This window comes from Carassius carassius, chromosome 46, assembly GCF_963082965.1.
Source record: "Carassius carassius chromosome 46, fCarCar2.1, whole genome shotgun sequence".
Taxonomy (NCBI): domain Eukaryota; kingdom Metazoa; phylum Chordata; class Actinopteri; order Cypriniformes; family Cyprinidae; genus Carassius; species Carassius carassius.
This window is the reverse complement of record NC_081800.1, coordinates 9,958,969-9,973,283: the sequence shown is the minus strand read 5'-3', so window position 1 is coordinate 9,973,283 and position 14,315 is coordinate 9,958,969. Positions and strand designations below refer to the sequence as shown.

Here is a 14,315-nt window from a genome sequence, read left to right as displayed (position 1 = left end):
TGAGGGGCTGATGGGAGTTAGTGATGAATGGGTGCTTACTTTCCATGGTGATGTTCAGCTCGGTCGCTCCCATCGGTGCTGGCTTGAACTTCGTCGCAGAGTCCTTCTAACTAGTACCCACTATTTTACTTTTATTGCTGTTATTACCAACTTAATTTACACATAATGTTTAGTATGTACGTACACTGTACATGCGTTACCAAAATGAATCTAGATGTTAAAACAGTCGCAAAGTGCCACAAATCTGTTTTCTTTTCAGTCCTGTATGTTACATGTACTGTAACACATAACATGATTTTTAGTTGCTATGCTGTTGTTACCAATTTAATTTACATGTAATGTATAATATTTACACTGTAAATTGTTACCAAAAATCTGGATTTAAAATAGAAGTCAAAAACAGTGGCAAAGTTGAACAAATCTCTGTTCCCTTCCCTCCTGTGGGTTTGGGTGAGCCCTGCTTTGACCTATGGGTCATGCCTGACCTCGAAAACTCTTTTGCTGATAGAAGGTCAGCTGACGTCCTGTGGTGCTCGGTTTTGTTGCAATCTTTGATCGCTGCACTCATGAGTTTGGGCCAAGTCCCAGTGTGTCCAGTGCTGATAGCATTGACCTAAGAAATCACCACATCTGATTTATGCTCCCACAGTGGAATTACAAAAGCAGGCTGGTTATCTGCACACCAGCTCGTCTTATTGAATTAAACAAGCCTCCCTCGTTTTTTTGCCCTCCCGAGCATATAGATGGCAAAGTGAGATTGGTTCCGGAAATATACAAAAGTTTGAATTTAAAAGTTTACAGCATTAAATGAGAAATGAAAGGCAGAAAAACAGAGCAGACAAAACAGTCCCAGATCTGTTTGTTGTGTAGTGCAGGAATACGTGCAAATTTGCAAGATTCCTCTCAAAGCCGAGTCTTATCATGAGACTGCATCATAAATTGTGCCACCCTTTTCTTTTATCCAAAAATCAGTATATTGTTCATATTTCAGCCATTACTTAACTAGCATACTGAGATAAAACGTAAAAAAATATTGGGAGAATTAACCTTCCAGGGTTGACCGTTAGTTCATTAAACCCACTTGAACTTTACTGTGGAATGTTAGACTTGTAGTAATAGCAATAATCGCTTTGAAATAATGGTTGATCTGTTTAGACAGTGTCATATGAGGGGAAGAGCTGTCAAGTATTTAAAGGTGTGGTTCACATCTTAATGTGATATATACATATTCTGATACTAATTGCAAGTTTGTGGTTAACATAAAAACCCCAACCTTCCTCTGATTTCATGATGAGGTAGAGTGGGTGATATAGCAACATCTATGTCGCTATAGGCGAACTACACTTATATAGTTGTAGTGAATATAAATAGCCACAAAAATATTATAAGTCCTTACAGGAAAAAGGTTTTAAGTGAAAAATATTATTTAACATGACTGAATAACAGTAATAGGTCATCTTTAAAGTAACAAACATCCGGAACTGTGCTTTACAGTGTTTTTATTCAAAAGCTTTTGCATTTAAACAAATAATCTTAATGCTGTAATTTTTAAAAACAAATATTAGTCATGAATATAAAAAGTATTTAGCTATAAATAATAACAATAAGAAGTAGAAGAACAATGGGGGTTGTGTTAAATAATGAAGGAATGATGATTAAAAACGAATATGACAAAATACATGTATTTTCTGCATTTTACTATTTATTGTTGCATTGTGATATTTATAGAACACCATGCATGTCTGGCTTCGTGTGACAAAATATAGAAATGCTTATTAATATTATTGCCAGCTATATCACAAATCAAATATTGGTAGGATCACAGTGTAAGTTAAAAGAAATTAAACAGTTAACAGTTGAAGGTTTCCAGGCTTCCACCAGGTTGACCTGATATTCCAACAGTAGTTGCAAAATAAATTCTAAGGAATTCATATAAAATCGTCATCTCGTAAAATATATATATTTTTTTCTTATGAGATCAGGTTTGGTATATGCATTTAAATTGCATTAGATTTGCATTTTTATTCAGGAAAATAGATAAAAAATATAAATGCTTGACTCATCTTGCACAATGCAGATTTGAGTTCTTCTGTTGTGATTTAGCACGTTCTTTCCTCTACCAGGACGACCTGATATTGCAACTTAGTAACTGTAGAATACATTTCTCACCCTTATAACGGCTCTTATAGTTTCATTTAGCGCGGTTTTAGCCCACAGTTCAGGGTTCTAATCACACACACACACATAACGTCTGTGGTTTTGCCTCTTAAAGCCGTTTCCATCCTCTCTGTCTCTGTGACATGGCCACAGCTCTGAATACACTGCACTTCCGTCTGCCTGTTCCCGCACCACAACTGCACTGTCAGCGAGTGGATATTCTTAGAGCCAAACCCAGGCGCTAATCAACCTCGCTAGCCTAGCATTGTTTATCTGTGTGAGATGATTTTGATTCCTCATTCTGTTCCTTCAGAAAAAAAGATTTATTTAAATAAATAGCTCTCACTTCCTTTGCCTCAAGCCAGTCACTATCATAACATGACCGGTCAGAGGGCCAGAGGAAGGTAACGGGGAGATGGAGCGCGGCTGCAGGCTGCAGATAGAAGAGGTGTACCCTGGGAAAGTGACCTACGCTCTGCCACACCTCAAAACTCAGTAAGACACTCGTATGGGATTATTAAACATAAGGGAAAGAGCACGAGACTGACAGACAAGGCTTAATTTAGTCACTTCTTAACCGAGGGCTCCAGCAGTTTTGTCCTCAGATTACTCAGATGGGATCATCAGACAGGAATGTGATATGGAAGACAGTCTGAGAGAGAAATGTGATGTGATGTCTGCAGCAACGTTAAAAATAGTTAGTAGCTTTAAATCAGTGTTTATTGATGCCATCTGCATATGCTGGTCATATTAAATGCAAGTCACTTTAATGAAAAAAAAAGATGAAAAAATATTGATGACTCATCCTGCAAAACAGTTTTTTTTTTTTTTTACAATCAGATACACTAAATTCATATGGTCCCGCCCCCTAAAACCACCTGCGACAGACTAGGGGGGAAAAGTGTCATAAACCTAATTTAATATATAAAATGCAGTTTTTAAATGTTTTTGAAAGAGGTCTCTTATGCTCCCGAAGACTGTATTTATTATTTGATCAAAAATACAGTAAAACAGTAATATTATGAAATATTATTACAATTTAAAATAAATATTTTCTATTTATAATCTATTTTAAAATGCCATTTATTCCTGTGATGCAAAGCTGAATTTTCAGTATCATTACTCCAGTTGTCAGTGTCACATCATCAAATCATTCTGATATGCTGATTTTTATACTGGTTCAAGAAAAGTTTCTTATTATTATCGATGCTGAAAACAGTTGTGCTGCTTAATATTAGTGTGGAAAAAGTGATACTTTTGCAGGAATCTTTTATGGATGGAACGTTCAAAAGAATTCATTTGAAAAATATTTAACAATGTAAAATATGTACTGTATATTTTCCTTGTGAAATAAATATTTGTATTTCTTTAATAATAGTATTTCTAGTAAGTTTGTGGATGACATTACAAATCCCTCTTACTTTTCAGCCTCTTCCCTCCAACCACAACAATACCATAGTGTTAAGAGATTTTTATTTCCACTAGGACCCATTTCTCAATATATAGGTCACTTTTTTTAAAACACACCAACTTCAGCTGGTAATTTCACATGTACAATGCACTAAAACTACTTCTTGTCACCCAGTAAACACACTCTAGCCTCATAAAGCACCTAAATATATCAACAACAGGTAGCATTATGCAATGTTTTCTTTTATAAAATTGCTTTGCATAACAAGAATGACTGCTCTCTGGATTAGAATTCTCTGCAGTATACAGTGGGCGTAAAAAAGAATTTGAAACATTTTGTTGCTTTGCATCCTGAAATGAAGATGGACACGGTTTTCTATCCAGGTGTACTTACTCAGTGTAACTTATAACATACAAGTAAAAGATAAAAGACCAACATGTTAGAAAAAAATACAACAATAATAATAATAATAAAAACTGAATCACTGAGTTGTAAAAAGATTTGTGTCTGAGTGATAAAAGAATTCATGTTATTTGAAAGATGTTATATAAAATATATTTTGTACAAAGCAGTGATAAATGATCCACAACTTAGCCCACATAAACTGTTGTGCTCACTTTGTGAAAAGTTTTGAAAAAATGACAGTATTGAGAAATGTGCCCTAGCGATTGTCCATAAAAGAAAAAAGAAAAGACAAAAACACTGTAATACATATAAACTACAATATATTCCCATCAGTAGATTAATGAAAATCTGTATGTATGTGGATGTGTTATTGTATGGCTATCAATTGTTTTCAGTGTGTGTGAGAATGTTGTTAGCATGGGGGATTCCCAAACATAGTTGCTTCAATCCATCATTACAAACTTCCCTTCATCAAGCAGCTGAAAATAGAACAGCGCATGAATATTTTATAAAACCTTTATCTCAAACACACACACTCCTAAATACACTCATTTGGAACGACTTCAACGTATTCATCAATAATCAAAGCACACACACACTCATTAACAGAGTCTTTGTTCATCGAAATCCCTGTGTGTGTGTGTGTGTGTGTGTGTGTGTGTGTGGTATTGTGTCTGTGTGTGTCCTCGCCCCCTCCAGTAAATAGAGAAATAAAAGATGAGAGAGTGTTGTGAAGTTCTCCTCCTCTAGCCGCTCAGTCTGGAGTCTTGGCCAAATTTCCGCTGTGGTGTAGGTGTGGTGCCCGTCTCTCATTCTTTCACATAGACACAGAGACAGCGGTGAAGTGGGAGTGCTGTCGCTCACGGCGGGCAGGAGACCAGCAATCTGCCACGCCAAAACCGGGCACCTCCACCAGAGCACCCGAGGGCTCGGGTGAGTCAAAGGTCAGCTGTCCTATCTCTTCCTCAGCAATCCCTCTCTGGCTCTCCTGCGGTATCTCTCGATCTTATCAGGAACATCCCTGACTTCCTGTTTCTGGAGGTGGACTGGAGGAGCGGTGAGACGGCTGCACACACATTTACTGTGAGAATGTCCATGGGGAATGCGGAGCAGACAGCCAGGCGAAGACCACTGTCACGTAGCCAACTTTCACCATCTATGAGAGGGAGAGACCTTCCCGTCCACACGGCCCATGCAATATTTGCCAGTAAATTACTGATGCAGCAGAAGCATGTATGTGTGAGTGTCACACTACCATGTTTGTGTTTCCCGCTCCTTGTTGGTTGTCAAGGTTTGATTTCATCATTATGTTCAGGTGTGTGTCTCATTATTGTGTGTATTTAAGTTCAGTTCTGTGTCGCTGTTGTTGTCCGGTGTCGTTAGTTTTTAGATGTGTTGTAACTGCTCTCTGTTTGTGAATTATCACCTTGATTATTAAAATTGTTATTCTTAATCTCCTTCTTCATTGTGCCTTTACTACCTCACATCGTTACAGTGTGTATTTATTCACGTTTATGTTATGTTATGTCACAAACGTCATACCAGAACTAAGGCAGTGTGAAAATAAAATGTAATTTTATTTTATAATTATTATAGTTAACTGAAACTAACACAATAATAAATAGAAAATACATATTTATTTGAAAAAAACGTGTCTATATATATATATATATATATATATATATATATACATATATATATATATATATATATATATATATATATATATATATATATAAATTTGGTATGATTTTACCGTACCAAAGGACACAACACGAAGAAATTCCTGTTACGCTTGTTAAAATTATTTTTTTTTTTATTAAATTAAAACATGTTTTTCAGCTAAAAATAAAACAATATTGATTATTAAACAATAATAATAATGTAAATTAGTGTACTAAAACATTCTCTTCACTTTAAAATTGAGATGTCACGGAAGTAGCAGATTTCTTCTTTTTAATGATGTATATCTGAGTAATATGGGTTGTTAAAAAGGAAAAAAAAAAGTTTGTTCTTTCGTTGAATTATTATTATTATTTGGGGGGGACGAATTGTTCACAATAAGATCGATAACATGCATTTAGAAAATAGATGTGAATCACAGATGTACATACATTTCATGCCAGTTTTAAAAATCTTTTTTTTTTTTTTTTTGCATTCCACTGTTTTTCCATTGTTTTGTTTGATTGACATATTTGACTGTTGTGATCAGTGTTCTAAAAATTTTAGTTCAACTGTAAGTTCAAAAATTTGTAGGCACAGGTCGGGCAGAGAAAACTTCTAAAGGCTGCACATTTCCTTTTTTACACCCATCACCCTTTCTGCATAATAGCTCTCTCATTTTCCCAAAGACAAATGCCAGCACCATTAAATTTCAGAAAACAATGACATGTCCTCATAGATTAAACAATAAATGCCTTTCGTGGCCTGCTCCTGAGCTGCCTACTGTACTAATGGAGCTAAATCTACTTCACATACACATAAAACTCCATTTCCCTCTCAGTGCGATTCTGTGCGCCATGAACTTTCACGCCTCACGTTGCATTAATTCATAGAGTCAAGAAAATTGATGTAGTGCTCAATGGGGGGAGAAATTGGCTGGATGCAGCCGTCTAAGACTGGATGAATTGCATAGGTGTGGAGACAAGTAAATCACATGTATATTATAGAATGTTTAAATGTCGTTTTTCCCATTCTTATGAGGTAAATCAAAAGACAACTTTACATTTCATACACACGCAATTGTGTACATAGTTTTAAACACATGGACACAATCAGTTGCTGAGTTAAGAGCACTGGATTTTAACTTTCACATCCTCTTGAGTTAGATGAGGCTAAACGATTGTTTTGAACTGTTGTTGACTGTGACCCTTTTCAAAGTAAAAAGGCAGGCCAACAACCCATCTCATTAAAGGTGCCATGTGCAAAAATTGAGGTAAAAATATAAAAAAATGACCTACACGCATCAAAAGAATGAGAAGAAATAAGGGTGATGATGTCATTAAAAAAAATGTCAAGTTATAGTGCTGCAGAGATATCAACCTTAATTAGCAGTAGCATTACTAGCCCCGGCTCGACAGGTGTCGTAATACCAGTTTCGTCCATGGGAGGCGGTATGCGGGCAACATAACCACCAGCCAACCTGCAATACACGAATAACTCGCACGGCTTGTGGGCGTACCTGAACCTGATGTCAATCGTGTGGAAAGTACAGCCCACTACTTCATTTCAGTTCAGGGAAGAGAGCGGAAGGATGACTGAAGCCCTTGGCAAGAGACCACCACCCGCTACAGGGAAACAACCGCGCTCGGAATCACAAATCAAATCCGATAAGAAAAGGAGCCGAACCAGAGTAAACATCGGCACTGCTTTCAATCGCTGGAGACAACTGATGGACCTGAAAGAAATGAGGTTCAACACCGAACTTGCAACATTTCTTTTGGATTGGTAAGTTAGATGCTGTTAGTATTTCGCTAGAAGTTTGTTTTATATGTTTGTGTATTTTTTTTTCGGGAAGTTATAACATAGAAATGTATTGAAGGCTGTTCGATAAATGTGCTAATGTTAGCCATGGCTAACCGTAGCTGCGTTTGATAATTAGCTAGCTATAACTTACCCATTGATGTGTGGCGTGAAAGCATGTGAAAAGAGTCAATTGCGTGTGTCTCACAGTGAATGCTTGAGAGTTGGCAGCTCTGGTTACGTTGGTTGGCGCTAGCCAATGTTGACAGAATGCTGTCTGTCAAATTAATTTAATTCAAATAATGTGTATATACAACTCAAAATGTAATATGAACAAAACGAATAGGAACATATTCACTGGTAAAGGTGAAGGGGAGTAGCTTGAAGATGTCATGTTTCAAAATCACTTGACATCACCCAACGTTCCTCTGGAGGCAAAATATCCTCTTAGGCTTTGGCTATGGCTGTAGGGTTGTTGTGAAGGTAGGGGCGGAGCATAGAGACTATGCCATTTCTCGTTTGTTACTCTAGAGTAGACCAATTCACTTTATTGAGGCATACTGCCCACATCTGGTATGGAATGTGGAGTATGACTTGATTTTTTTGCCAGACATGACAGATGGCACCTTTAAGAGGTCACCCACCCTGACCAATCCACATTCAGCATTTCTACTATTTTTATAATAAGAGAGATGGAGATAGGTCTACTTTTTACTTCACTTCACTGACAAACTATTTTTATATTTTCCATTTTACTTGCATAAATTGAATGAAACACATTGTGAATTGTGAAGTTCTTTGTAATCACAGCTGTTAAATGACTAGCCTCCTCCTATGCTGCATTTTTTCACTAAAAGCCATTTAATAATGCCATTGTCACCCAGAGCACAGCCATGATTTCAACTCATTAGGCTATAAAAATAATGATGAGCAATAAAAATACTTTAATGTTTGCATACAAACCCAGACAAGAGTATGGCAGCTTACACTAAATGTGTGTGTGTGTGTGTGTTTTTTTTTATTATTATTGTTTAAAAAAGGGTATAATATATATAGAGAAGGAGAGAGAAAAATAAATAAAATCAACATTTAAAAAATGGCCTCAATGTTGATTAAACAGCCATTACACTTCTCACCCCTGTATACATAATCTGCAATGTAAATACATATAATCAAATATATATTCAAATATTATATTTAATATGACTAAATCAGCCTGACTATATTGGGTTACACAATTTTTTAAGAGTAAAGACTGCATGTTTTCACTTTCTACAGTGTATTTTTAAATAAATTATGGGTTAACCACAAATATTTAGCTGTGAAAACTGTCTATAAATCACTTTAAGTATAGTATAGTATTTTATACTACAAAGAAACCAGAGAGCAGGCTTTGCTTTATATTCAGGGCAAAGATTGAATGCATCTAAAATGGTTACGTTAAATATGTGTGTTGGGTTTATGTGTTTTCTTCACTTCGTGTTGACTGCCATGTCTTTACATTTGCACTCATTGTTACAAGTTGTTAACACTCAAGTGCACAGCTTTCTTTGTGGTCCTGGCCCCCCTGTACAAACAGGGTTCCTGTGTGTGCACAAGTGTGTTATGATTTAGTGTATGTGCCCTATATGAGTGTGTGTACAGCATGCCTAAAACAATGGCCCTCTCAGATTACATCTCTCTGTCTGTGGAGGCTGTAAAGGGGGGCAGGAGAACTCCCACTGGCTACCCCTCCCAACGCTCTTGTCCAGGCCGACGCTCTGATTGGCTCAGGCCACGTATATATTTACAGCATGGGTTCATCAAAACTCACTACAACTTTCAAACTCAGCACAAGAACTATATACTGTCTGGAGGGCAGGAGTTACAAAATACTAACATCTGTGGGATTTTATACTTCTGAAACATCCAAAAACAAAGGGTGCAGTCTTTTCTAGCTCTTTTTCTTTCTTTTTATGATTCATTTCATTTGGGTTACTGTTCAGTCTGTATTTAAAGTAATTTAAAGTAGCTTAGAGACATCTTGGTGTTGCTTTTATCCAAAGACAACAGCGTGCTTTAACTGTGGTGGTCTTGCTGGAATGAATATATCTGAGTCTAGTTGCTGTCAAGAGGCCAGTTCTCAGCCCATCCAGGTTGCGGAGCGTGGGACATGGGGTGCCTCTTCCAGCACTCCAGGCCCTGACCGGGGACATGGCTTTGACCACAACCAGACCACAGAGCTGGCACCGGTGCCTGGCTCTGGAACACGGACGGGGTCCCGAACTGGAGGGGCCACAGCAGAGGCCAGGACGGGAAGCCCGGACTCAACCCATGCTGGAGCTCTGACCCTGGGCTCTGGCGAGGGGAAATCAGGAGGGGAGTCGAGGATCAGGAGGCCGATGAATGCCTTCATGGTGTGGGCTAAAGATGAGCGCAAACGTCTGGCCCTCCAGAACCCAGATCTGCATAACGCTGTGCTCAGTAAGATGCTGGGTAAGATGCTCGCTATACACCACAACACAGGGGTTAAGATGGGGTCAGGCTAGTGCATTGCAAGGGGTGATGCGATGTCTCAGATGTGGCATATTTGAATATATATGAATATATATAAAATTAAAAATAAAAAGTGTTAATGTGAGTTTAATAGAGGAATAATTGGTCTTGAGTTACATAAAAATTATACTGCTAATAAATGGCATTGCACTGAATCAACCAAAGATGAGCACATTTTTACTTAAATCTTTAGTAAAGGGCCATAAAATGAAGTTCTTAATGGATATAATTATTTAAACATGATCATTTTGTATTGTTAAATAAATTATATTTATGTTGCACAAAATCATGTCTTTATTCACTTCTACAATCAGGTGGTTTCATTGTCATATGACCTTATTACAAACTCAATTTTATAACTGAAAAAAAAGAGAAAGGTGCCAGTTTATTATAATCTTACAAAAGTTTACTTTGTATTCTGCTCAGAATTATTGATTAGAAAAGCCTTGGGCGCAGATGATATGGAAGTCATTTGAAAAGTTTGTAAATCTTGCACAATATTTGTGTTTGGCTGTTTCTTAGGGAGACATTTTGATGTCCTTATTTTTTGAAATATAACAGGGCTGTGGCAGACACACAAGCTGCCGATTGTCTGAAGCCATTGACCCATTAATAATTCAAATACTACAACCCAACCCCGGGTGCTCCGCACCAGTTACATGTAATCATTCGCTCATGTCACACACACGTTTGTCAGTACTTGTGCTACATCTGTTTTCACCAAAAGCTGCTGCAAATATAATAACTGTGACAGCATTAAAAAATCATTTGTGCTTGATTAAATTTGTATATTTATTCCAGAGAGCTAAATTTAATACGTTTGTATAAATAATCAAAAGAATATGGCTCAATAACCTGGCATTGTTACTGCATTAAATTAGAACAATGCTGTAGTGACTAAACAAGGTATGATAAAAATCATATTTATACTAAAGCAAAAACAGCAAATGAAAATGTAGCACATTGAATCCTGAATCAATAACACTGATTGGATGATGTTTTTAGGTCAATCCTGGAAGGCTCTAAGCACACTAGACAAGCGTCCGTTTGTGGAGGAAGCCGAACGACTCCGTTTGCAGCATCTCCAGGATCACCCAAACTACAAATATCGTCCTCGCCGCAAGAAACAGTCCAAGAAGATGAAACGAGTGGAACCATGTTTGCTCCTCCAAGGCCTCGCTGGCGGCCCAGGACCACGAGATGCTTACTCGCCACACCGCCATGCCCATCATCTGATGCTTCCTCTGGGACACTTCCGAGACCTCCACCCCTCCGGAGCTCCAGAGCTGGAGAGTTTCGGCCTGCCAACACCAGAGATGTCACCGCTAGATATGTTGGAGGAGGGAGGTGGAGATTCAGTGTTTTTCCCCCCTCACATGCAGGAAGATGTGGGTCTGGGATCGTGGATAAACTACCACCAGCCTCCAAACCATCAGGCTGGCCATCACCCTCACCACAACTCCCATAATCTCCAACATTCCCACCCACACCTCAACCAGAAGTCTCCACTGGCCTGCCTCCCGCTGCAGGATAAATGCCTGGTCATTGAGTCCACGAACCCTAATAGTCTCTACCCCAACATGAGTCTCCCAGAATCCTCCAAGGCTCCTCACACTCTCACACCTGCAGGCTATTACGGTCAGATATACGGGAGCAGTCAGTCCCAGCCTGCCTTCACCTCTCATCTGGGCCAGCTGTCTCCACCTCCTGAGACCTCGGCGGTCGCTCCACCCTCTCTGGACGCAGTGGACCAGCTGGGACCCTCGGCTGAGTTCTGGGGCGAAGTGGACAGGATTGAGTTCGATCAATACCTGAGTGCGAGCAGGACTCGATTAAGTAGGAACGCTCCTTGCGAGGAGAGCAGTGCTTTGATATCAGCCCTGTCCGACGCCAGCAGCGCCGTCTACTACAGCGCGTGCATTACGGGATGAAACTGCTTCCGCAACCTCCATGCAGTCCTGAAGTCTGGTGCACATATAGCTTTTTTTCTTTTTTTTTTTGAGTCTCTGATCTTTTTGATTTATTCGAGTTACCTTCTTCAGGGAATCATCTTGCCCGGTTTCACGAATCACTGGAGGTTACTGAACTCAGGATGGTTCTCACCGTATAGACTTCACTAAATTGCATTTCACAGTACGACTAGTAATTTCTGGTCTTGATAACCTGTACTTTCTGAGACTGTGGTCAAATTTAACCGATAATTTTGCTCACTCCATCCAGCTACTGTATGCTTATGGTCTCAAATGAGGGTACTGGGACGTGGAAGTCAAGAATGTGAATATTTTTGAGATATATATATATATATATATATATATATATATATATATATTGCCTTTTATATTGTTTATTTCTATTTTTATAGACATTTTATGTAAAGTTTTATGAAAATATTTTTGCACTGGGTATGTGAAAACCACTCAACACTTTATGCTGCACTTAATATCTTTCGAACTCTCTCTTTTTTTGTGGCATCTGACATATTTTGATCCATTGGCGGCAAATTTTTCTTGCATGTTTCCTTCTGTGTGGTTGAGTGTGTTTGAATTGGGCATTTCATGTGGACATGAAATTTTGTAATCCTCTTAGCACTTGAGGAACATATTGAGTTGGTAACAACTCTCCCCTTTTGGTAATAATTATCTTCAAATAAAAAGAGTTTGCAATAAAAAAAAAATTCTCTGCGCTATTAAATCAAAGCAATTCAACTGAAAACACACAATTGTACATAGTATTTCACTAGCACACGTTCCCACACCACAGCGTGCACTTTTAAATATGTTTTGTTTTCTTCTTAAAACAGATTTAATTAAATACAAAAAGATTGTACTACATATCAAAATGTATCAGTGCATATTTTGCTAAATAAAGTTGTCACTAAATATTGGGTATTTGTCAAAATCATTATACTTGAATTAGGTGTATATTTGGCTGGTTTATATAAAATGGTGATGTGGCTGTAATTGTTGATGCCTTTTGAGAGAAACGGAGAGCGAGAGCAGGGCGGCAGTGTTTAAGTTGTAATCCAGTCTTGTCTCTCTGATTCCCTCCTCCAAGATTTTTGATCAGCCACAAAATGAGTTTGGCTCTTTAAGCTATTTTTTCCCCTAAAACCACGGACAAAAAGAAAACATTTTAAACTGTGGAGAACAAAACTCAAACTGTCTTCTCTTATGTCTTCATACAAAAAATACAGCTCTGAGATTAAAGAAATGCTCCCTCATGTTGATTCATTCAATACTAGAGAACAAAAAGATTGATATAAGAGTTGGTTTCAAGAGGGAAAATAGTCTTTCCAAGCATTTACATCTCAGGCAGGATGCTTAGTGTGTGTTATTCTAACGGTCTGGTTATTCTTTACATCCAATGATATACATTTCATTTGTTCTTTTCATTCATATCATGCTGACTATATTCGGATGTCTGTTGAATGACACACCACATGTTCTTTTGCCAAGATGTTAAGTGGGCTCAGTTAGGTCCAGGTCAGCTGCCATGTGATGAAGTTTCATCCCGGCCATTAATTAGCCATCAAATTAGCAGGAATGTGGTTGGGACGTCGTGGCCTAATGGTTAGAGAGTCAGACTTGCAATTGAATGGTTGTGAGTTCGAGTCTTGGGCCGGCAGGAATTATGGGTGGGGGGGAGTGCATGTACGGTGCTCTCTCCACCCTCAATACCACGACTTAGGTGCCCTTGAGCAAGGCATTGAACCCCCAACTGCTCCCCGGGCGCCGCAGCATAAATGGCTGCCCACTGCTCCGGGTGTGTGCTCACAGTGTGTGTGTGTTTTCACTGCTCTGTGTGTGTGCACTTCGGATGGGTTAAATGCAGAGCATGAATTCTGAGTATGGGTCACCATACTTGGCTGAATGTCATGTCACTTTTTCACTTTCATGTCAAAACAGAGGAGGATCCTGGGAAAACTGAGGGTTGGAATAGCAGGAATCTCTGTGTTGGAGAATATCTGTGTGTGTTTCTGTGTGTGCTGTAAGGGGAAGGATGTTCAAGGAAAGAGGAGTTTTTTTCACTCCTGACCAGCTCCCTGAATGGAAAGAAAAACACTGACCGATCATGCAGGTCCAGTAATTCTGAAGTTCAATGTGCAGGTCAGCAAAACGATGTTTATTTTGAGCAGCACATTATTTTGTGTGATAGATCGAAAGATTTCTTGAAAGCAATGCTTGTGGTTGTCATTGGTGTTTCGCCATTTCTTTCCCAGTTTGCGGTTTATTGCCCTTCTGTGGCTTCATGAACTCATGAGCAGGATTTTCACGACATGCACCCCTGGTGATTTTTTTTTTCCCAAATGAAACTGACAGTAAAGCTCTTAAATCTTTGGAAGGAT

The 14,315-nt window shown here is 38.5% G+C and overlaps 1 protein-coding gene across 1 annotated transcript; it reads left to right on the top strand.

The window, feature by feature from the left end:
• The first annotated feature begins 9,215 nt into the window (after positions 1-9,215).
• On the top strand, positions 9,216-12,719 carry LOC132129073 (transcription factor Sox-18-like). The gene is made up of 2 exons (XM_059540497.1): positions 9,216-9,910; positions 10,976-12,719. Exons 1-2 carry the CDS (start codon positions 9,517-9,519, stop codon positions 11,899-11,901), a joined length of 1,320 nt encoding a protein of 439 aa, XP_059396480.1. The 5' UTR covers positions 9,216-9,516; the 3' UTR covers positions 11,902-12,719.
• The last annotated feature ends 1,596 nt before the right edge of the window (positions 12,720-14,315 follow it).